The 25421-nt window shown below is 38.7% G+C and overlaps 1 protein-coding gene across 2 annotated transcripts; it reads right to left on the reverse strand.

Annotated features, from left to right (window-relative positions):
* On the reverse strand, positions 1 to 23480 carry reps1 (RALBP1 associated Eps domain containing 1). Of its 2 annotated transcripts, XM_020941329.2 has the most exons (19): positions 22762 to 23479; positions 20354 to 20477; positions 18844 to 19076; positions 16787 to 16952; positions 15485 to 15627; positions 14674 to 14836; positions 14511 to 14574; positions 13541 to 13695; positions 12234 to 12355; positions 11799 to 11879; positions 11210 to 11297; positions 9738 to 9839; positions 9560 to 9620; positions 9244 to 9442; positions 5785 to 5970; positions 5621 to 5710; positions 4998 to 5152; positions 4173 to 4278; positions 1 to 4103 (listed from the first exon to the last, which is right to left on the reverse strand). In XM_020941329.2, the coding sequence occupies exons 1-19, from the start codon at positions 22912 to 22914 to the stop codon at positions 4035 to 4037; spliced, it is 2460 nt and encodes an 819-aa protein (XP_020796988.2). In that variant the 5' UTR covers positions 22915 to 23479; the 3' UTR covers positions 1 to 4034. The 2 variants fall into 2 exon arrangements, with proteins under 2 accessions (XP_020796988.2, XP_020796995.2); XM_020941336.2 differs by lacking the exon at positions 11799 to 11879 and having other exon boundaries at positions 22762 to 23480.
* Between the last annotated feature and the right edge of the window lie 1941 nt (positions 23481 to 25421).

The following is a 25421-nucleotide window of genomic DNA, read 5'->3' on the forward strand; positions in this document are numbered from 1 at the left end:
TTTAAAATATTGTGCCGTTTTTATTTTTGTGTAAAAATCACACAGCTGCTAGTCGTCTCTGCAGAGATACAGTACATCCATGCAGTTTTACATCGAGAGCCCACAGCGGAACAGAGGAGCAATTAAATAGAATATTCATCTTTCGCCGTTAGTCAGCAATTAATGCAAATTTACAGGAGTCCAAAAAGTGTGTTTCCATATACAATTTACACCAAAGACCTGGGACCACTCTCCAGTCAAAATCCTATAGAGACTCGATTGCCTTGTAAGGTTCGGACTGCATGTGCTAGCAAACATACATCAATCCTTTTCATTACCAATAGGATTTTCAGTTTTGGTTGGTCCCGGTCTGAGCATTTAACGCACGCAAATTCACACACGCACACACAATACACCCTCATACAGCAGAAGAACGGAAGGCGAGTCTTGATACGTCCGAAGAGAAAAAGAGAGCAGTCAAAAATACAGAGGGCACCTGAACGCCGCGTTTGTTAAGAGGGGAGTAAGGCTTTCAAAGATGGATGCTTCACTGACACAACAGAAGATCCAGACAAAACAGCTTTAGAAAAAAAAGATGAGACGATTTAGGCAACTGGAACAATACAGTCTTATACAAAATGTTAGAGTATAGATAAAAAATTAGGGAACGTTCATTTAGAATCCCAAAACTTTAAAACTGAACTGGAGGACAGGAGATTTAGCTCTTTAAATTTCAACCTGCAGATTTTTTGAACTGATTTATGGTTAATTATTGGGTCTATTCATATAAAATAAAAACTATTACAAAGTTCAATGCCTTCTCTGTCAGCAGAAATAAGCAAAAGTGGAATTATTTTTTCGTTATAGCTTCACAAAGTGGTGTTTTTGGAGCAAATCTTCAGCATTTGTGGATCAGAAGTTATCTTTCAGAACCACAAAATCGCAAATAAAGCTATAAACCCCCCTGCCCTCCATCTGAAATTACAAAATCTAATTCTAGGGTGTGAACGCAACCTACTGAAAATTTCATACATTTAAAAATTTTACATTTCTTGTTCTGAAATTTTGAAGTACTTCGAATTTAAGTGCAAAAATATTCCAGCATATTCTAATTTTGTCAAAAGACTGTACTGTATCGTAAAGCGTAATTTTAAATATAGAATAAGACGAGAACATGCAGGTTAAAATATCAAAGCAAGGACACGAAAAACAAAGAAAATAGCATGGGGAAAAGTTCAAAGTTCAAAGTGCAGTGGGGTCATTCAGGTCTCCCCTTTACATTGACTGGCCTCTTTCTATAAGCTTCATCTACAACCGTTTTGGGGTCGTATCTTGCCTATTGGGTTAAAACTGCCCTGATAACCAACACTGATTAAAAGAGGCGCTTCCCGTTTGGCGCAGGAAGCCACGGCAACAAAGGCAAGACGACGCAGAGATCGACAGTATAGTGATGCGTTAGTGGAAGAGCAGAGATACAAAATTTCACAGAGATGCTACGATGAGCCAGCGGATTGGTCTACAGAGAGCGCTCGCCTTTGCATAGAGCCGGACTGGAAATGGCTATATCGGAAACCATTTACAAGTTGGTAATACGGGTAACACAACATTTCATACCTACCAGGCATAACGTATTACAGGCGATATGGCAAAAATAATGATACACTTTTCTCATTTTATAATAACTACACCTTAATTAACCTCAACAAAGACAGAATGTTTATTAAGAAAAATTCAGGTTTAGTAACTACTTAAAGGTCCTATAAGTTCTGTTATAACGCTGTTACCTCATCAAAAACATGCCAGGAATCAAGTTTGTTTCATTCACACGTTTCTCCAAAGCGCAAAATGTTCGGTTCCATCTTATGATGTCATGAGACAGTAGTTTTCAGCTACTTTTTACCTTTTGTTCAGTAGAGATCGGCACATCTGTGGCTGAAATGATCAAAATGCTTCTAGTGATTCTAGTTAATTTTGAGGAGTTTAAAACACAGTGGAGCACCTCCTGTATTACGACATGATATCACAAGGTGGTGTTTTCAGTTTAAGAGAAGAACTTTGTGTTCTAAACATGCATGAATGAAAAAAAAACAACTCTGGGTATGTTTTTGATGAGGAAACATTATAACATAGATCAGAAAATAATGTAATATAGGCCCTTTAATACATGTTTAGGAGTTACTAAGCCTGAATCATTCTTAATAAACTATTTGTTCATTCTGATGTAAGACTTGGCTTTGTTAAGGCTAATTAAACTGTAATTATTATGAAATGTTACCCAATTTTCTTAGTCTCTTGGTCAATTACAATTTGATCTTGTATACTTAGTAGCTTATGTTACTTTCAACATTCAGTGAACCTAACTGCTTACTCACACTTCAACTGTTATTGGTTTATGTTATTAGGTTATTTTTTCAGACCAAGAGTTTGTTTTCATACAGTTTTGACTGCTCACTAGCGGTGGTTTTGACTTCTCTTCCTCAGAGTGGTCACGTGATGTTGCTGTGACGTGTCCGGTCAGCTGATTTAAAAAGGTTATGGCGTTGTTTTCCTACCAATGGAGGCAGGACGACAGCGCCATCTGCAGTTCAACTTCCTCCTGATCCTCAGTATCCCAGGTGTGTGAGAGTAAAAAAAGTCCCCTCGTCCCGGTTTATAGTCCTGTGGGCTTGTTTCGTATGTCGGACTGCACATGGCGCCGTCTTCCTACCCGTGGAAGTAGGATGACGGCGCCAAAACCTGTATAAATCAGCTGACCGGACACGTCACAGCAACATCACGTGACCAATCTGAGGAAAACCATGAGTGAGCAGTTGAAAAGGTTAGGCATGAAAACAAATTCTTGGTCTGAAAAATTAACATTGGAACACCAAATGAACCTTATTGTTCTTATTGGTTAAACCCACCTGTCACTCACTCAGAACATGACAGGAACCAACCAATAAGGGGCGGGGCGAAGAAGACTGCACAGCAATACTGAATCAAAACTCAGTGACATTTTATATTTTCATATCACCCACCATCTCGCTACTTACGTTATGCCTGATTGGTCAAACCTCCTTAGCTTAAAATAAAATGTTGAAATACTTTTAGCATGTTAAATCCGTACTGCTCCAGACCTATAAGAGAAGAAATGGTAGGAAAAAAAACGCAGTCGGCGTAGAGGCGAGAGTGAAAAGTTCAGTCATTTGGCATTTAGTGAAGATTCAGTCACTACTCCTGTATCTCCAGACACGGTTAAGACGGCACAGATCCGACCATCATACGAACACTGACTCCAAAAAGGCATTTCAAAGGTGGCCCGAAATTTGACATGTATATTCTACCTATTTCAGACTGATCGACAGGTTTTGGATTAATATCAGCTAACAGTCCCATCTAGAGGTTTTCATTTCAAAATATACTGTACTTGTATTCGCCATTTGCAAGTGGTGATTCAGATTCGTGAACTCTAGCTAATCTTTGCAATACGGAAATGTGATCTGACTAAAATACTGTAAACGCAAAACTGGATTTATGAAGACATTGCAGTAATAAGATGAGATGATCTATGGTTATTTGCAGCATGGAGCTAGCTTTTAACCAGAAATGTACCAATCAGTTTGAGATAGATTGTGATAAAATTTTGTATGCCTAACTTGTAACATCATTTATGCTACTATAATCTACAGAAATGGTTTTGATTATTAAGATGTTATTGTTTTCGTTCATGTAGCCTCTGTCTTTTTAGGTCATTCAGGCTTTAAGTAACCAGTTCATTCTCAGCTAGGACTTTTGCTTTCTCTTTTCCTTCACCTCTCCTCTTTGTGAGAAGCCAGAAAGTGCCAGTTTTCGTCTTGTCTGCGAAATCCCCTCCCGAGGCATCCCCATCGGCGGTGCGACTGCGCTGCCGGGTCCTTTGGGTTGATGATTGAAGAAGTGCGTGATTGAGTTCAATGGAGGGGACGTGTATCGTACGGCCCGGGAGGACAGCAGGGACGGATTTTTTTTTTTCAAGGGGAATCACAACAAGGGTCTTTTGTTTTGGATAGACTACAGCGGACGCAGCCTCACAGCGGTTAAAGGTGGGAGAAGGGTCTGAGCTGCTCCAACTGCACCTCTAGAGATATTCGCTCCTCCAGCAGGTCCTGAAAGATGCAGCATGTAAGAGGAAGCAAAAGAAAGAAATGGTATAGCGCTGTTGGGACCTTCTGTACCTTTAGCTGTTGTTGAAGTTCACTGTTGAGCCTGGCCAGAACTGTATTTGTCTCTTTGTTTCTTCTGATTGATGCCTGGATTGCTTTTTTGTCTTTTCCAACGGACCTGAAATCACACAGATAATTACTGGAGAGGTTTTACATTTAAATAAATACTTAGTACAGAGAACTCACTAAAATAAAATGGACAGATGCAATTATTATTATGGACTATAACCTAGAGCTATACCACAAAAATAACCTTAACCAATTGGCATCTTCAGTTCCATTTTATATTGTATTATTTAATCAAATCCAATTCAATCCAACTTTATTTGTATAGCACATTTTATAAACAAGACAGTTTCCAAAGTGCTTTATACAGCAATGTAAAAATATGTTTCAACCATGAGCAAGCTGATAGAATTAATAAATAAAATAAAAATTATGAACAGAAATAATAAAAAGAACATATAAAAGCAGTACTAAAAGAATAAAATACATAAAAATAAATAAATATAAAATTAATTTAAAGCTATTAAAAATTACTTTCAAAAATCTCAGAACGAGTGTGTGTATAATGTGTATATATAGACTTAATAATTGCAGATTTACACTGAAAAATGTCTAATTTCTTCCTCCAATCAAATGCTTGTATTGACAGAATTAGATGTGGACCTCGCAGTTAAACACACCCAATAACTGACAATTAAAAACCAGCACCTGCCTCCTTTAACAGAGGGATATTGTCAGGGAACAATTAATAGATTCTGTAGTAATTATCACAATGAGTTTGAGAGGAGAAAATTCGTATAACGTCAAAGCCTATAAGAGCCGGTGTTGTACCTGGGGATGGAGGGCTGCGTGGCTAAAACAGCAGCTATGACGTTGGCCTTCTGTGGGCCGTGCTGCTCGTCTTCTGGTCTGAGCTCGTCTTCAGACTTTAACCTCCTGCGCACTGGTTTGGGAGGAGGCGCTATGGGACCAGATACACCTTTGGCCTGGGACGAAACAGAAACGCACCATGAATTAAACACAAAGTGAAATGTAATCTTATTTAAATGAAAACCAGAGAGCGGCAACATATTGTGACTTTGGTTTGGTTGGTATAGGTATTTTGAATTATTATATTGGAGGTAGAAAAAGAAGACTACAAATAGACTACAAATAGCTTTCACTGAAACTGAGAGCTTATATTAACAAGTTGGCCATGTTGCTTAAGTTGATAGTTTTTTGTGTTTTTTGTTCATTCCCATTTCTCCCAGTAGATGGCGTGCTAACCCCAAAATCTAGCATAGGGAGCATTACTGATGCAGTGATGAACTGTTCAATACAAAAGCATTATTTTAAGCTAAGATGATACATAAAAATACAGTGCCAAAAAGAGAGTACTCCAAAGTATGTTTATAGGCTAATAAGAAGAAAAATCATGCTGAATATGTGTGCATTAATACAGAACAGGAGCTTACAGAGTTCACAGTGACAGTTGTTCTCTCATCTGCAGGACCATCACTTTTAACTGTTCTCAATGGACCAGCTCCTTCTATCGTTTTATCCACCTGGAGACAGACAAAGATTAAGTCATCATATTTTACCAGGGGCATTGCGGGTAATACGAGAGGAGAGCACTGACCGGTCCGGGCTCAGAGTGCTTGTCCACCTCTGGTAAACTGGACGGCTGTTCTGATGCGGCGAAGGCTTGGAACTGGCTGAAGTCTGCGAAGTTTGGCTGCTGTGGGATCTGCTGAGGAGATGTGGTGGTGAGGGAGGCCCCGCCAGAGTCTGTGTCGCCACGGTGACCAGTGTGTGGGACTGAGGACTGAGGAGAAGACAGGAAGGAAGGCTGTTACTTGGATAATACAATACGACTGTTACGTGATGGTGTTATTTACTGAATGACATCCAAAACTGTGGCATTTGTACTTCTCGTGACAAAGGCATCGCGAGCAAAAACTAAAAAGGCAAAGCCGAATCTTGTTTACACTTTTGAGTCCTGCAGGGTCCTTAGAGTGACATGTATCATCATGAGATACATGAGGAAAGATCGCAGATTATTGTTCAAAGTAGCCCTTTAACGCCGTTTTACCGAATGACACTGATGAAATAAGTAAAGTTGTCCCAAAAAGCCTAAGACATTAAACGCAGTTCTTTTGTGTTAATTTTGAAAATACTTTTATATGCTCATGTTTTAAAATTATGCAAAGAAAAGTTTATAATTTTTGCACACAAATGATTCTACTTGTAACCCATGTTACCGAATGACATTTTGATATTTTAAACCTATAATATTCTTTCAAATTTGGTTTCTTCATCTAAATATGTATTAGTTCAATTAAAGTGATATAAAACAATTCAATTTAAACAATTTAAACCTTTATCTAATAATCACTAGAAAAGTTGTGGCTTCTGGAAATGCCAAAGTCACACTGACTGGGAGAAGTACAGGAGTTTGAGAAACATCTGTACTACGCAAACTCGAAATGCTAGAGCTAACTATCATAAGGACAGTTTGACAAATAATGTCAATAATCCAAAACTATTTTGGAAACAAATGAATGACTTATTGGAATGTGCTCCTGTTAATATGCTTATTAATAATGAAAATACTACTGATCCTAATGTTATTGCAAATGCCTTTAGTCAGCATTTTTCACAAACACCTCCTGTGCAGTCTCCTCCTCATTCTGTATTTTTTAACAATGTGATGACCACTGGAAGCTCTTTTTCCTTTGGAATGGTTAGCCCGGCTGATGTGCACCAAGCTATAAATGGGCTCTCTTTGCATGGTAGCGCTGGTCCAGATGGCATTGAAGCCAAGTTTATTAAATTTGCATCCCATGTTCTTTGTTACCCTTTGGCTGATCTGTTCAACCTGTCTTTTAGATCCTGTGAGGTTCCATCTGCATGGAAATGTGTAAAGGTTATACCTTTCCATAAAGGGAGTGACCCCAGCAAACCTAATAATTATAGACCAATCTCAATTATCAATAGCATTGTTAAAGTCTATGAGAAATTAATTTTTAATCAACTGTCCGAATATTTATCGAAAAATAATCTTCTATCTCCATTTCAGTCTGGTTTTAGAAAGTATTTTTCAACAACTTCTGCTTTACTAAAATTTACCAATGATATTTTTTCGGGTTTTGACAATAATATGCTCACTGGTGCCTTATTTATTGACCTCACGAAAACTTTTGATATGGTTGACCATTATCTTTTACTGGATAAGCTTCATTCTATAGGCCTTGACAGGTCCGCTCTCCTTTGGTTCAATTCACATCTTCATCACCGCCAACAATGTGTTTTCTTTAAAGGCAGCTTTTCAAATTTCTCCATAATAGAGAGAGGCGTGCCTCAAGGTTCCTCACTGGGTCCCCTTTTATTTTCAATTTTTATTAACGACCTTCCCCTTGCGTGCACAGACTGTGATATTCAACTCTACGCTGATGATACAGTTATTTATTCATCTAAATCTAATATTACTGATATTCAGTCCTCAATTCAACATGATTTTAATACTGTTCAATTATGGCTACAGTATAACAAACTTCTTCTTAATAAATCTAAATCTTATTTCATGTTGTTCCAGAAACGAATCCGTCCTTTTTCTGTTAATGATATAAATTTGACATTTACCGATTCATCACCAATTACAGCAGTTGATAAATTTAAATATCTTGGCTTATGGCTTGACCCGTCTCTCTCATTCAAACAAAATTCCATATCGCTTAAAATTACTTTATCAGTCCATCAGTTGTTTTAGCTTTTCTGTTAGGAAAAAGATTATTTCACAACTAATTTTTCCCATTTTAGATTACTGCGATATCATTTATCAAAATACTACAACTTCTATTCTCCAACCACTCAACATTATCTATAACAGTCTGTGCAGATTCATTCTCCGCTGTCCCTTCAGAACTCATCACTGTACAATGTATCACCAACTGTCCTGGCTTAATCTGTCCTTCTGATGTCAACTTCACTGGTTATTATTTATTTTTAAATGTATTAATCTCAGTTATCCTGAATATCTTAAACAGTATTTAATTCCATTCAGATCCTCTTATAGTTTACGTCATGCAGATCAGATATTTTTGTTGTCCCAAGAGTCAAAAAACAAATAGGAAAACACTCATTTAAATATAAAGCTCCTTCTGATTGGAACAATCTTCCCTCATCGATTCGTGCTTTAACTTCTGTCCCTTTATTTAAAAATGTTCTGGTTCAACATTTACATAACCCATGTAATTGTTTTTGATTACTTTGTTGAATTTTGTTGTTTATCTTGTTGTATCCTGTGTGTGTGTAATTATTATTATTATTATTTTATTTATTTATTTTTATTTTTTCTTTCAAATTTGTTTTATTATGGGTGAAACAGTCAAGCGTGAGTGAGTGTGACTGTGTGTGTGTGTGTGTGTGTTTGTGGTTGTGTTGATTTTGTTGTTTTGATGCTTATTTGAACTTATGTCTCCTACTGTCTGCCCTACTGTATCTGTCTTTTGTTGTTGTATTTATTTATGAGGACCCCCTTGAAAACGAGATGGTGACACATCTCAAGGGGCTTATCCTCCAAACAAATAAATTCAAATTCAAATTCAAATACATATACAGTACTTTGTCTACTTCTGATATATATAATATAATTCCAGACTCATTCACTATAAAGGCATTTTGGCTGATTTTCGCAATACTTTCCTCAATACATTTTCAGACCACAATTATCAAATGTACTTTTTACCATTTTAAATCTAGACTTAAACTACTTTAACAATCCGTTTTGTTGGAAAGATAAGTACACCCACACCCACTTTGCGTGAATCATCTTCTGTCCCAATATGTTTTTAATTCCTCAGGAAGTCCAGACAAATACTCCATTTCTGCTTTTTGTGTTTACGGACCTCTACTTGTGATACGCCCATTGAAGTCTGGCCATGCTTTCACTGTAGGGAGTATCATACCTCTGAGGATGTAAGCTAGATAACAAGGACTGAGCCAGAGATGTCCTTGGTGCAGTAGTGAAATTTCTAACTCAAATTTTATGAGTCCAACAGCTCTTCACTTAAAGTCAATATAGGGGCGAGCGCTGTACCTGTGTGGGCAGGGGTCTGGGAGGCACGGCGGGGGGGAAAGCTGTAGCGTTGGCCTGCTGCTGTCCCGGGGCGGAGGCAGCGGCGAAAGTGCGGTTCATGTCCAAAGACGAGGAGCGCGAGTGTGAGGCGTGAGGCCGAGGGGGCGGAGGGGGAGGGGCCACCACCTTCAGCGCTTCTGGGGAGTTACCCGACTGAGACCTACACACAGGGTCAAAGGTTAAGGTTGGTATGTTCTTCATAATGTGGATGAATCTTCGCTCTAGTTAATTTCAGTGTGAAGAGTTTAAATGTCGCTAAAACAACAAGTGTACCAACCTTTGTCTTGTGATCGGCTCCTGGTCCGACGTAAAGGAATCAGAGCTGCTATAACCATCACCTTAAGAATACAAAAATAATTTAAAACTAAAACTTAACAAAAAATATCTCTAAAATAATAAAACATATTGTTAAAAGGCTTATCAAAAAATAATAAAAAATAAGGATCTTAACTCACCCACGGCGTTGGCTGCTACAAACTTCATAGATGCAGTTAATTTGGTTTCTTCATTCAGTTCAGGAGGTTTGGCCAAAAGTGGACTGGTGGGGTGGTTGTGATCTAAAAAAACAAAACAAAATGCAATTGTATATTAGTAACAATGTCAGAGATAACCCTAATCTTGCTCGTGTGTATGCTAAAACAATTCAAATCTACTTTGTTTAATGTCAAGAGGCTCTCTCTGCTCTAGTGTGACCCAGACCAATCTGGAGAACTATCCCAGCTGCATTAGATGTTAATTACATCCATAATTACATAAAGCCCAAAGCAGCAACAGTCACAGGAAGCAGCGGCGACCTTTTACTCATTTACCAGCATCTGAACAACCACCCACACAAATCTACACGGCAAAAGATTCTATCATCATTTGTGTGTGGTCTGAGCATTCTACTGAAGTTACTTTGTACTTAATAGTGAAAAAAGATGTGTACTAAAGCACAATGCCTGCGATTATTACAGATGATGAACACATTTTTAGTCCAAGTTCTGCAAGTCCTGACAGTCTGAGTCACTTAGCACTGTCTTAAGCCTCGTCAAAGACATGTCCAGTGCTCTTACTAATGACACACATACTAGTACTTTGATACTGGACTTGATGTAAACCTCTGTGATATATCGACAAGTCAAAGCAAAAGTCAGTCTGAGTCCTTTAGCTTGAAGTCAAGACATTGTCCCTCAAATGATACAAGTCTCAGTCCAGTCCAAAGTTATCAGCCATATCTCAGTACTGGAAGTAAAAGTTACAGTATTTTTCGGACTATAAGTTGCACTTTTATTCATGCTGTGGGTGGTCCTGTGACTTATACTCTGGTGCAACTTATATATTAAAATATATAATTTCACATGTTTGTTATTTTCACAATGACAGCTGTGAGAAAGCGCTCTAGGCTTGTGTGCCAGTACTGCAGAAAGAGCTGCTGTCCTGCTGCAAGCAGTGAAATATGCAGCCGAAAACGGTACTTGAGCAGCAGAAAGAAAGTTTGGAGTGAGCGAGAACTGTCGAAAAGCAGAGGATTCTCTTACTGCAATGAAGAAAACAAAAAAACTAAAATATAGATTTAGCTGGAGTTGGAGGAGTTGCTCAGAAGTGACACCGAGGATGAAGAATTCAATGGATTAAGTGATTTCGTAAACTTGTTCTGTTGTTTATGCTATAGTTATCTACAGCTGTTCATATGTTACGTTAACACACCAGACACCTATTCAGCCTGTTGTTCTCTATTCTTTTATTACTATAACTTGCCTTCCAAGATGAAACGTCTGTTCTAATATTTTATAAAATAAATTTCCACGCAAAATTGCGACTTATAAGTTTTTTCTTCTTCATTATGCATTTTTTGGCTGGCGCAACTTATACTCTGCAGCGACTTATAGTCCGGAAAATATGGTAGTCAAGTCTAAGACAGGAGTGCTACATCTCTAGTACTTACCGCTGCCCGTTCTCTTCAGCTCCATCTCCTGCATATGGATTTTACTGGGGGTCATTCGGATAGGGACAGGGTGGACTATGGCTGTATCCTGGTACAACAGATTTTGAATGAGATACACACAGATAATGCTCAGAATGGATACAGTTATAATTAATAATTCAACAGTATATTTTGGATTTCAAGTATTCATATGAGTAAACTGTGATAACTTCAGCCTTTATTTTAAGTATTTAAAATGTTACTACAGTATACATATGGATACGTTTAGGGTATACATTTGAAATACTTCCATTTTAGAGCTCCAGTTTTAGACCAACATAATAATATGAACCACATAATTTGAATTAAGTTTGCATCCACTAGTAGCAACCTGTTCTGTAGAACTAAAAAGGATAAATTTGGGGCAAAAATCGAGAAAGGTATTAGGTTCTGTATAAATTACATAACCATAAATTTAACAATAGGACTATAGAATATTTTTGTGGTAACCAAAGTGTCATGCGCAGAGTAAACAGGAGAGAAATGGCCCAGAGCTGGTTAATATATTTGCATTAATAGTGAAACCATGCAGGCGATGTGATTGACTTACAGGGTCAGCTGGTGCAATATTAGAGTCAAATTGGGTCAGAGTTTGTGAGCTGGAGGAGCGCTCGCTAAACGTCTCCCACTGCTGCAGGAGACACACAGACAGCGAGAGAAAACAGGTCAGTCAGCCAGGGCAGTGACACCACACAATGACATCAACAGCACGAGCCACGGGTTCGACATGTGACGTTATCAGCGGGCGCCGAGTAACGTCACAATATCAACGGATACAAAAAAATCTGTGACAATTTTGGGGCTCGTGCACACCGACTGATCATATTACAGTGGAATATAAAATGCTGAATTAAAGTTAAAAATGAAGATGGGTAGATATCGAGAGATGTTCAGCAATTAATTTAAGATGAATCAATTGCGATTACAGCAAAAAGCGAGGCAAGAATATTGTTTCTGTGTCTGTGTGAAAGTAAAAATGGTGAACCTCGTTGCTCTGGTTCATCTCGGGCCAGGCCTGGTTGAGAGAAGGCATCGATGGAGACTTGTTGGGGGTCACCTCGACTGGAGAGGCCGAGTATACAACATCTGCGGTTGGTTCTGGGACTTCTGTGGGTAGAAATCACAAGTTATGTTTAGCTATACTCACGAGCAAGGTTCTGTACCTTATTAAGTTACAATACTACACAAAACTAGTTCATTATAAGTGTGTAATTTTTTCTGGTGTAGGGTCCGTCAAATGGACGTCTGGAATGTTTCACAGTATGGTATTAAACCTTTCCATCGTCATGGAGACAAAAGATTCAGAAGTCAGAATGCATGTTTTGTTTTGTTTTTTAGGTATTTTTGAGCAGTACTGATAGACAGTCTGAAATCTGAAAAAGGACTTAGCCACGAAACGTCACATTGTGGTGTCATTGAAATAACAGCATGACTGATGAATTTAACTAATTGTTTATGAAACAAACCATTCTGCACTGGAGCACTGTAACACTTTATTTTGTAATTGTGTTTTTATATGTGCTTATTGCCCATAATGTGGATGAACGAAATGTGAAATGTAGGACCTGCCTCTCAAATCTGCAAATCCCAAACCTAAAAATTTGGGAGCTTCAAAGAACTGCAGTGCGGATGTTGGATGTCAGTGCAGATTTTTTTGCAGTATTTTTGAGCAGTAAAAACTCCTGTAATTGAGCTGTTTAATGTCATACTCTGGCATATTCCAAGCAGAGCAATGACATCCATAGAAAGAAGCAGGTGACGGACCCCACCAGAAAAGTTACACAATGCACCTTTAAGCTTTATGCAGGTTATTCCTCACTTAATTATTAATTATTCATTGCAATGAGTCTATAAGCACATTTAACAACTGCCAGAGCCCAACAACTAGCATGCTAACAGCACACCAGCAGTCTAATTTTGACACTACTGTTTCACAACAACTGAGATGAATAAAGGTTCAATGTTGCGTTAAAGTTGGCACCCATCTAATGACAAAAAAAAATTTAAGTGAACTTTGTAGAAAAATACTTAGGGATGTTAGCGTGGTTCCAAAACCGGTGTTTTGTTAAAATATAAAAAATAGATAAATTATGGTAAATATTGGCAACAGAAGAGTATTTAAGTGCAAGACATTCACTTATAACTATGAACTATACAAAGATAGATAGCAGGTGAGGACATTTTTACACAGTTGGCACAAATCTGAGTTAACCATCTCCCAGATTTGAGTCTAAATGTGCTGGTTTTGCAGTTCCAGTAGGGCTTATGGGTGAGGGGGGAGGGGGCTTGTACCTGCTGAGTCATCCAGGTCTATGAGCTTTGGCATCAGGCTCTCAGGCAGTTTCTCGGGGAGGTCGTATCCGTTCTTCCTCGCCACGACGAGGTGGAAGGCCGCGCAAAACTCATCCAAGGTCAACGCTCCGTCTTTATCAAAGTCTGACAGCTCCCTGGAAAGACACAACCAAGCGGAGCTCATTCAAAATGTATGAGCAGCCTTTTAATTTGACCTTATTGTTGCCATCACTGAGACTTGACAAATACTTCAGACTACAACAAATGAAGATATAGTACACGAGATATTTTTAAAAAGGTATTTCGACTTTAAAAAATAGAGCGATAAACTGACACTTACTACTATATAAAAGGTGCACTATGTAATTTTTCTAATGGAGGGTCTACCAGATGCTCATCTCCATGGAGATTATTACTGTGTTTATTGCCATACTGTGGAACATTCCAGGCAATGTCTGAAGTTGCAGGTCTGCTCCGTTGAAAGGTGACCCCGCTCACAAAAAGAATGCATATTTTTAATGCCTGTGTGCATTTTGTATGTTGCAAAATTAAAAAAAACAAAAAAAAAAAAAAAAAGAACATTTAAAGTGTAAATATGTAAAGATTATAGTGGCCAATTTCCATTTTCAGCCTGATTTACCCCATTTGAATTTATTTTCACAAACTCCTTTAGAGGAAGTGGAGAGAGGTTGTTAAAAACTTTGTATACCAAAATTTTTTAAAATTGCATGTTTTTATTTAGCAACTGAATAAACCCAAAATAGATACGTTAAATGCCATATTGTGGAACATTCCAAGCAAACTAATTTAATCTCTAATTACCAACATGCACCGGAACCCACACAAGAAAATTTACAATGGTGCACCTTACACAAAAAAACTATTTAAAAACATTACATTTATTTGAGCAATTATTGATCATTCTAGATACTATACGTGGAAAACATTTGTACTTTGAACGATGGCTTACCAAATGTGTGACAACTCTAAAATGGGTAGTTTGGATTTAGTGAAAAACTCTTTTGCAGCTGAACCTACAAACATAAAGAAATGGAGTACATTCTATTATTCACAACACACCCAAAACAACATTATTATAGTTTGTACAGAAAAATGCTTGTGTGTTTGTCTACCTGGTATGAATCCCGTTAAATCAGGCTGAATGGTTTTGAACTGGTTGATATAATACTGTCTCTGCTCCTCTGTGATTTTCCAGGGGTCGTCGTAGGCACTGGACTGTCTCTGGATTTCATTGGTCGTTGCTGCTGAGGCCACTGTGCGTATCGTTGTGCTTTCCTAACGTACAACAAGAGACAGAGAAATACAAATTCAACCATATATGACATTTTTTCGGTTGTCATCACGTCTATAATACCCATGATGCGACGGGCAGCTGTTGGCCATCTCAAAGCGTTGCATAACCATTAGTCCTTTGTATTTAGAAATTTGACACTGGGAAACCAGAGACTGCCACCACCAGACACACAACCCAAATAAGAATTGTATTTGTCCCCTCTAGTGATATTGTTTTGTCACATATGCCAGTATTAAAAACAAGCCTCTTAAAGGTCCAATATTACACAACACTGGCCCTTGTCTGATTTGAGTCATGGTAGAATGTTGTTAACTCATCAAAAAAGACTGAGTTTTAAAAGTTAACAACAATTTTTAGCCTCAATTTTGATGTTTTATCTTTGTGTTTGCTTGTTTTTTGCCACAGGATGTCTCCAAGATCTTCTGGTGCACCACAAGGAGCGAAGAAGTGAACAAGACTAAAATAGTAGTTGTAGCTCCAAGTTATTCTTCCTGTATTATCAATTAATGATTTCAAAAGATAGAACAGTGTGTTTCCAGGTTGATTTGATTAGTTTTTAATGAGTAAACAACATTACAGGGGAGATAAGAAATAGGCCATTTAATATAGAAGGTGTGCTTTGGCCGTACCTGGACTGACGAGGGGTGGATGGCAGGCATGGTGCTGGAGGGGGGCGTGTCTGCGGTGAAACTAACCCAGCTCTCCTGACAGGGAAGTGGGGGAGAGTGGGATGACCAGATGCCATCTCCAGGGACCGGACCCGTGACCGCCACTGAAATAACAGAACCAGGGAGTGGAATCAGTTACTCACTTACTAAACACATTTCAAGAGCGTATGGAAGGTTAGACAGATCATTTCATTTATTTATTTTTTTGGGCATGAGCAGCAAATATGACATACGTAGAGGTAATTCCAAAACTAAACATACTGTAAAGGACCAAAATATGTTTAAATTATACAAAAGATGTGATTAAATACACAACACCTTTACTTTGTTAAATGGTTTAAGAGAAAAATGTGTTCCTTGCAGGTAAGTTGTCCCTGCATTTCAGATGGAATTTTTGGTGTTGACCACATAGGTGTAGAGGTATTTACTTTTTTCACAAACTGTCACTTAACTGATGTAAAACTATGATAAATGAAGAACTTTATCAAGATAAAGTCTGAGTGGGATGGGAACCAGGGCCACAGCTCGAGGGGACTGTGAGCTGTCTGTCAAAGGGACTGATTACTCAAACAGTCTGCCACTGACAATAACAGAAAGTCCAAATCTGTCATTCAAACTGCACCTTAAACTGTGGATTAAGGAAAACCATAGCCAGGCTGGTGCCACCTATTGAGTTCGGGCACCAGCCAATCAGCGAAGAGCCATACAATCTGTATTGGCAATGATTCCAGAGATTGAGGATTTAAAGCCAAACCCCTTCTTCTTCTTTCGGGATTTGGGAAAAGCTTAATATACCACTTAGCCCTGTTACTGGTGCATTACATACGTCAGGACCAAATAGCAGCAATTGGTTAAATGAAAAAAGTCCAGCCTACCATTGAGCGAACAAATTCTAACGCTGCGAGGTCAGACGGTTTCTATGAAGTGAAACCGGTTGATGAATCAAGCTGGGAAAACCAAGTCTGTGAACACTTTTAAACTGGCCTTTTACTGTTTTGTGTTATGTCTTTTTGTTACTGTTTTGTATTTTGTATTGTTCTCTGCCTCACCTGTCTAGGGACAACAGATGGAAATTGGCACTTTTGCTATAATCATATTTACAGTTAAATTACAGATCATCATTAATATGCACTGTCCCTGTCAAATAAATAAATAAATGAATGAATAAATAACCAAATAATGATAAGAAAAACATGAAAACTTGTAAGCATTTTAAACTAAAATTAAAATCCAGTCCCAGCATGAAGGTCTCTAGAATTTTACCTGACTGTGGATCTCTAAACTGTGTCCACACGGCTCCTGCTGCTGTGGGCACTGGCTGCTGTCTGTCTATATTGCCCCCGCTGTGCTGTCGCTTGTGTTTCCTCCAGGACAGAGGCGAGGAGGGGGGAGACTGGTGAGGGGAGACCACCGGGGACGTTGCTTCAGGCTGAAGACAGGTTAAACACACAGAACAAGTTAAACACAGAAACCAATAAGGAGGTTTCAAATGCCTTACCAAGAACTGGTTTTAGCGAGTACAGCCACATGATATATAGGGGTTTTAACACCTAAATACTACTTTCTAATAGAGAAATATAACTAAAAGAAATACCATATTTATATTACCATATTTTCCACACTATTAGGCGCTCTGGATTATAAGGCGCACTGTCATTAAATGGTCTATGTTCAAACTTTTTTCACAAATAAACTACCGGACTTTAAACAAAACACAACTGTTAGATGGGTCAGTGGGACTTTGTTTGGCGCGTTCACGGTGACTCTCGGCTTTGTTCAATTGTGGCGCGAAGGGAGGGTGCTGTCTGGGACCGCTGGATTGTTGGCATGTTCGCAGTGACTCAGTTGTTCAGTTGTGGCTAGAAGTGGCACATTGCACTCGCTTTTTCGGTTCGTTCCTTCGTTCCATTCCTCGTCCGCATGGAGTGATGAGTGTGGCTGCGGCTGTTTTTTGCTGTGCAGTCGCTGTCTGCTCAATGCGTGTTTGCGTGCGGCTTTGTAGTTTAGTGAAGTCATGCTGGGACACCCGAGTGGATTCGTGTATAGGGCACTCTGGATTGCAGGGCGCACAGTCATTTTTTGATGGGGTTGGAGGCTTAAGAGCACACCCAATAGCCCGGAAAATATGGTACACTTCCATGGGGTATTAACCATTAACTTTCAATATTTTGAAAATGCCATATTCACTAAAAACAAAGTATTAACAAGCTTTTGATAGGGATATAACAATAACCGAAATATTTCATATCGTATCGTCAAAGGTCTCACAATAATATCGTGGGCTGTTAGAATATATCAAAGTTCCTTTGCTTAAATGGTGTTATAGTAGCAACAGCTTATGAACATCGGAAACTACATAGCCCATGATTCATTTCAGAGCAGACAACATAAAGAGATATGTTTTTTATTCTTGGGATTATGGCAGAAAAAATTCACACCAAAATCTTTTCAAGGTATTTTAAATGCAAAAAAGCGTTCCATCTACAATTATATTAGGCTCTTGAAAATATCGCAATAAATATCGTACCGTGAGATCTGGATATTGTTGCATCCCTAGTTTTTGATGCTTTTTTGTTTGTTTTTTGAGTCCCCTCTCCCTTTCACTCCCCTTCAGACCGCTACCACACTATCACAATCAGTGTGCATCCCACTACTGCTGCTGCATACTGCATCAGGGCTGTCAAGTTGTTGTGTAGAGTGTTGCATCATGCTTTTGTGTATTTATGGAGAATTGTCGTGTGGGAGCTTGGGTGACATAGGCTTGTGGGCTGAGCATTGGACAGAATCTTACAGCTAACCACAAGTAGATTTCATGTGGTTAACAACTAAAACTTCTGCAGGCAGGTTTCTGATAAGCGAACAAGATTATACCATGGTAGAAAGCTCAAAATAATCGATTTTGTAGAATATCACCTCATGAACTCTTAGCTCCTCTAAACCAGTGATCTTCTACATGTTAAACTCATTATACTAACAATTATATACTAAGCAGAATACAAACAAACTTGTGACTGAATGGTTTAAAGGTTAACTGTCACCACTGAACACAACATTAAACAAGATAATGAAGATAATGAATGAGAATGTCCATATAACAGGAAATAAAAGAGATGTTTTGGGTTATAAATACTAAAGGCACGATTATTGTCAGTGCTTTATTTTTAGAAAATGACACACTTCTGTGCTGTTTGAGGATGACGATAATCATTTATGACAACGGTTATCAAATATAATTAAAATCAGCTCCGCTTTAGCCACCACAACAAAGACCCTATTTTAATCTGTATTCCATGTGCATTTTTCATGTGTTATAAATATACCTGCGTCTCTATGGAGGGCGGCCCGTGGGGTTGGATGACTTCGTGAACAGGCAGAGAGGTGGAGGTTGGGGGTCCTTTCTTGTTTGGGTGTCCCCTGCCTGGAGGTCGTGGTATTACAGACGTGGCAGAGCCGGGGTACAGGCCCTGACCGTCAGTGTCCTGGTACAGAGCAGCATGTCTCGCCTCGGCCTCGTTCTTACCGACGACAAACCGTGGTAATGGGAGGTCCTTTACTGCACATAGAGGAGGAGGTTCAGACCGTGGACTTAATCCTTTTTATAGCAAAGTTAGCAATATAAAAGAGGTGAGACCACAGCAAGTCCAAAGTTTTATATCGTAGGTCAGAGTATGCCTTTTTTAACTGACCTGTCCAACAGCATTTCACTTTTTTAAAAACATTAAATGTTCAAAATGCGATTAAAACTTCAACAGAAATCTGATTAATGACAGAATGGGAGCTTTAAATGTGATTAATAGACTCAATCCTTTCAGGTCTTGGACGAGGTAAAATCTTTGTGTTTGGGCATGCCAATTAATCAAATTAATTTGATTAATTCAGGTTTTTAATAATCAAGATTTTGAAAATTAATTGTCCAGTCTGTGAAAAAAAAAAAGAAAATTTATTTTCATATCGCCAAGCCCTAGTTTATAATCAACAGCCCCAGCTCTGTTAGCTTGTCTGAAGTAAATGTGTCCAACTGAGCCACTGTACAAACAGTTTGTTATCTGAATGTACATGTGTGTTAACTAAGAGCTGTTTCCAATCCACCTGTCAGGACTTCAGCTCATTTTTGTTCTTAACCAAACACTAATTGGTGATTTCAGTGAGAAAAACTTGTCTTGTCTGTGAGAACAATAATGCCTTGGAGAGTATATTTCCTCTATGCCTACTTGTCGCCATTATGGTGCTTAACAATATGTGAACTGTACTAATATTTCTGGAGAGGAACTAACACATTTGTTTCCCTTTTACACTTTATTATGAAATGGCTGTGAAACTTTAGCAATGTTATGCCTCCGACACTTTTTTATATCACCATAGACAATGTAAACTATTTGTATCCAACAGTTAAAACCGGAGGCTATAAACTATATTTACTCAAGAGTAGTCACATAAACAAACAAGGCCCCACGCTGCTATAGGGGGAACTGCTGCACACTTATTACTATTTACTAAAGAGGATGGAAATATAAATCATAAGGCAGCAACAAGGATATTTAAAGTAATAATAAAAGACTACTATGACCTACTTTGCCATGTGTAATTCTAAACTTACAGATAAAATTGTTAAGATGTTTAATCAATCATTCACTCACTGTGGCATATTTTTCTTATGGCTCAATGACTCAAGATGTGAATACTACATTTCTACTATTGCGAGATAAGACATGTGCCTTTGCAGAGGTCTATGCTCTCTATATTACATTTGCTAGTTCTAAAAAAACTGACACAAACAATTAGGATCCACAAAGATGAACAGCAGACATGTCCTATAAGAGCTGCACTGACCCGAGTTGAGGCTCTCCACCCTGAGGGGGAGGCCTGACTGTGCGATGGCGATTAGCTTCAGAGCGATGTAGAACTGGCTCCGGCCGAAATGTCCCAGTCGAGTGGCTCCACACAGCTCCGTGATCTGCACAAGGACAAGAGGCGAAAATACTGTAAGCTTAGATGTGATTATAACTCTAACAGATGTTTAAGATAGTATTGCATTCAAACAAGTTCACTAAATCGACATATCTTAATGAACAACGGAACAACTTTTTAGGCTTTAGGATTACTTTAGCAGTTGACTAGTCAGCTGTTATTTTGATTAGTTCCATATAATCATTAGAAAAAAAAATATTCCTATTGTATTTTATTTTAAAGGTTGAAATATGGTGAATGAAGGTTTGTAGATAGAGAATATGTATGAATAAAGCTCATTTCTTTAAACATTGAATTTAAAACTGCTGTCTGTATAGTCCAGCGATTTAACGATTTAATCAAAATACAATTACGATTATTTTAAAACTTGACTAGTCACAATTATTCAGATTAATCAATATTGATATGTACTCAATATGTACGTTTTATACATTATTATAAACTGGAGATCATGCCTAAATTTCCTTCTATTGCACTATGAGCCTACCTAAAACTGGAATTCCATCACAATTTTAGACAATTTTGTTATATAATATAATTCTAGCACCACTTTTGTTTTCCTATTCTTAGAAGTAATCATAAACAAATGATCCTTACCCTTTAGTAACATTCAGTATGTCTGCACTTTGAATTACTTTGTGTGTTTTGCCTTTTACAAGTGAGTAATTTGTTAAGTTGAGCTACCATGACCAAGTAATTTCCCTTGTGGATCAGTCTGTCTGAGCCTGATAACGAGTCTATTTCTTGTTATGCTATTGTTATGCTTTGCCTGATCACCAAACGATACAGGAACTAATGTCTTCTTATTACAGAAAGTACCCAAAAATACTCAGAAATATGACCGTTGCCACACTCAAGTGAGCTATGAGTCCAGATGCCTGCTACAGCTGACTGGGCTCTGTTCTGCTTACTCTGACTAAGCGTATGTATACACAAAGCCCGGGACACAGCAGAGCCTGCCTCGACATGACACACAGGCAGCACGCGTTAGAAAATCACAGTGCAGTTCCATCAGTTATAATAGTCCTTTATTATACTCCCTTTATAACACACGGCTGCCTTGTTGACCTTGAAAGAGATGCTGACTCACAAACTGCAAATATTAGCCTGCTGAAAGATGTGGAGACTCGAGAACGGGCCGCTGTGCACAAGTGGATATTATTAGTTTAAACAATACAGGAACTGACTGAACACTTATCACACAAAGCACAAAAACAACCGGCTTACTGGATTACAACCGAAAATCTTAGCCATTTATCCCTGGTCTACAATGAGACTATGAAATATTAAAAAGCATTATTAAATCAGGACGAATGGGACTATACCAATCTGAACGAGGACTTATTAACTTTTTAAATAACGACAAATGGAGTTGGGTAGCATCTGAAAACGTATCAATCGATTTTTCACTGGCTGTAATCATACCACAGAATCAGAGCGTTCTAACTATGCACAGGAAGTAGTTGTAGAGCATTGCCATTATAATTTATTACAAGAAAACACTTAATTAGGGCTGTGCAATTAATCAAAAGAATTTCTGTGTTAACTGAAAGCCTTAATGTATTGTTTAATTTATTGCCATATTTATCTGTTATTCAAGTGCCCAACCCTAACCTCAATCGTCTATTTTTCCAACACATAAGCCCAAATGGATCCAGGGACAAGGGAGCTGATGCCAGTAGTGGGAGAGGACAGGAAAGAGTAGGTAGCAGCATGTTCTCTGCACATAGGAACAATTACAGCCTTGCATTGCTTTCCACTGGCTATCATTCTATCCAGCAATTCCTAATTGTGTTGCATAAATTCTAGACACTTGTAGAGCATGCTAAACGTGTTTCATGTGGTCAAATCATTGCTATGCCAGATATGTATTCAAATGCATCCAAAATAAAATAATGCTTGTGTTATTGAGTGTTGAAAACTGGCTGCTAACCCTACTATCTCTCTGTATTTAACCTTAATCAGCCCAATGCCCTTGACAATAACAAACACGCTGATTTGTGTTCTGATAACGCCAGAACTCACTCTAATAGACACGATATTTTTAAATGATGTTGATACTTTTTTACTAAAGCTAAGCAGAAGAGGTGTGTCTCTTGCTGCGCAGTAATGCTAATCACCAAAGCTAACCCCATAGCTGTACGCGTTGACAGCTCAGCCCTGACAGCCAAACAAGTTGATCGCGTATCAGTAAAAAGCAGCTTTTGTTGCACGGCTCAACGAGATCAAAACATCCGTGCATAAACTGTGACATGTTAGGAGTAGTTTACCTGCAGGACAACTTCACTGGGAAGCTGGGCCGCCCGGAAAAGGTCAAGAACTCTCCCGTTTGAAGCCACTTTTTTGGTGTTGTCCGTGTCGCAATAGACGAACAGATCCGAGTAATACTTCTGCTCAACATCACTCAGGGTTAGGCTTTCCATTGTAGTACCAAGCGAGCTCCAAAACCTGCGGATTTCCCTGTTGATTAGCCCTTAGCCAGTGGCCGGAGCAGTATCCAAAAATGGGCGAGACTTCTCAACTTAGCTAGCCTTGAGTTGACGAGCTAAGGTTCGCGTTGGACAAAAGTGTTGACTTCTTGCCCAAGGACGCCACTGTATCCTCTAATAAAGACAGCGATCCACCTCATAGGCATGCAAATAAGGGATGCCCCGGTGTGGTGGATCACTTGTGAACTTGTAGGTAGACTGGTGGTGGCTAGTGGAGCAGCAGCGAGGAGCTAAAGCTACCTTGAATCAAAGTCAGCTGCTCCAGAATGAGCTAACTGTGGGTCGGAAAGTGCGCCCGCTCCCCCACTGCGGATGTCGGCTGGGTTTGGTGAAGAAAAGCACTTGTTCCCCCCGGTTCCCGCAGTAGGATGGCCGCCCAGCGTTTCGATTCAACCAAATTCCTCTGCGGGGCCGCTTGAAGTAAAGTTTCAGGGTCTGTAGTCGCTTCCTACAGTGATCACAGCCGCCATTCCTACAACCGAAGTCAAGCCGAGCGCAGTCACAGCGGCGCTTCCGGTCTGGCCCTTCAAAATAAAAGAAAGCAAAAATAAATCAATAAATAACGCGAATGCTAATGCTAACGCTATATTATTTATAATAATTAATATTAATATTAATAATAACACACATCGTTATTATCATCATCATCATCATCATTAAGCTGCACATTTAAAATTGATAGTGTGAGCATTCTTTAAGGGAAAGAGTAAAATTTAAATCCTGACGTTTCCAATAAAGATTCAATAAGTACCTCTTAAGGCTAGGCATGTTTTAACCACGTGAGGAAAATGATCGTGGAGGTGAAAAGAAGTTATTATGTGTACGTTAATTTGACCACACTTCCGGCATGTTCACTGCTGATTATTGGTAAATTTACAATTTATCATGTCACTAGGCTCCGATCCGAGTCAGCGCGTACAGGGACCCGGATGAGTGAGTTCAAAACAAAAGCTGGAAAATGATTTTGACTCCCACGTTACAGCCACAAGGATGCACTTTAACCTAGAGTCGTTCTGTCATTATGAGGGACTCATAAACAAATGATTAATAAAGGAGCAAACTAGACCAAAACCTAGTAGTCATTAATAGGCTACTTAATATGTATTGTTAATATTTTTAGTTTGTTAAAGGTAAGAATTCAACTTGGAATGAACAACATTTAGTAAGTCTATAGAACTTCTCACCCCAAAGGCTCTCCCAAGATCAAATACCTCTTTCCATAATTGTGTACGACTGTTACTTTGGTTTATACTCTTAGGCCTATTTGCTATTTTCCAAAATATCTATAACAAATTCAAAATTCATTCCAACATTGATTTATCTCCAAGTTAAGGTAAGGTGCACTTCATTGTCTCCATAGGGATGTTTGTCCTGCACTGGGACATCTGTGCACAGTGATGCACCTGGGGACCCATCATGATCTTGAGTCAGGCTTGGTCAGAACTACCTGAGCTGGACCATTTTACCTATGTTTTGGGTTGTTGCTGTGAAGTGTGAGTGCTAGCCACATATCATATAGCTTTTAATCTGTTGTGTACTGAACAGAACAGTAAATAGGTTGTGTAGTCCTCACTCAAGAATATGCCCCCCTGCTGAATTGTCCCAAAAGCCAGCTGTATGTTTAGATAATTCTACCATTACCATAATTAATGGGATAAGCCTTATTGGTACATCGACTTTGCCAAAGCTGTGTTAAATGCACCTCTGTGAATGACTCACTTTACTCATCACTGATCTGTGGCCCTCTGTTTTAGGTATTTTCTGCAGCCCTTAATGAAGAAAAATCAGAAACACAGGAAAGCGGTTCAGCAGTAGATTTTAACTATAGTGAATAAGATGTGAAACTGTAAAGTGTCATCTTTGAATGTTTGGAACATTTCTGAAATGTCTGCAACATTTCACAAACTTTTCACCCTGGGCCTCCTACATAGTTTGCTTGCCAAGTACCACCAGGGCTAGTCAAACACAACTGAAGAGGTCTGAAATGGGGCTAAAATGAAACTCTAAACATGGACTAAAACACTGGTTCCCAACCACAGGCTATGTTCCCAAACTTTTTTCTAACTTCCAACGACCCCGTTTTGCCCGTGAATAACATTGCATCTGTAATATCCTTATTCTACCTGTGATGTTACTGCCTTGTACGGAAAATATTAATATTTTCTGGTGAAATGACAAGGACAGTACTGATTATGAAATACTTTATAATTTAAAATTAACACACAATTCCATAATTACAGTGCATACAGTTTAGTTTGGCCCTTTTCAAAGAACACTGACAATCTCTGGGCACTTGAGTCCCGACCCCCAGGTTGGCAATGATTGGACTCAGTAATGCTTAACCTATGAGTAAACAGATCCAAAGCCACATGCTATTGGAGCTTCAGAAGTACATGTGAATAAAGTACATCATCTTTGCTCTGTTTTTAATCCCATTCCAC

Source organism: Boleophthalmus pectinirostris, unplaced genomic scaffold, assembly GCF_026225935.1.
Source record: "Boleophthalmus pectinirostris isolate CB_2022bp ecotype Guang Dong unplaced genomic scaffold, ASM2622593v1 HiC_scaffold_13, whole genome shotgun sequence".
NCBI lineage: Eukaryota > Metazoa > Chordata > Actinopteri > Gobiiformes > Gobiidae > Boleophthalmus > Boleophthalmus pectinirostris.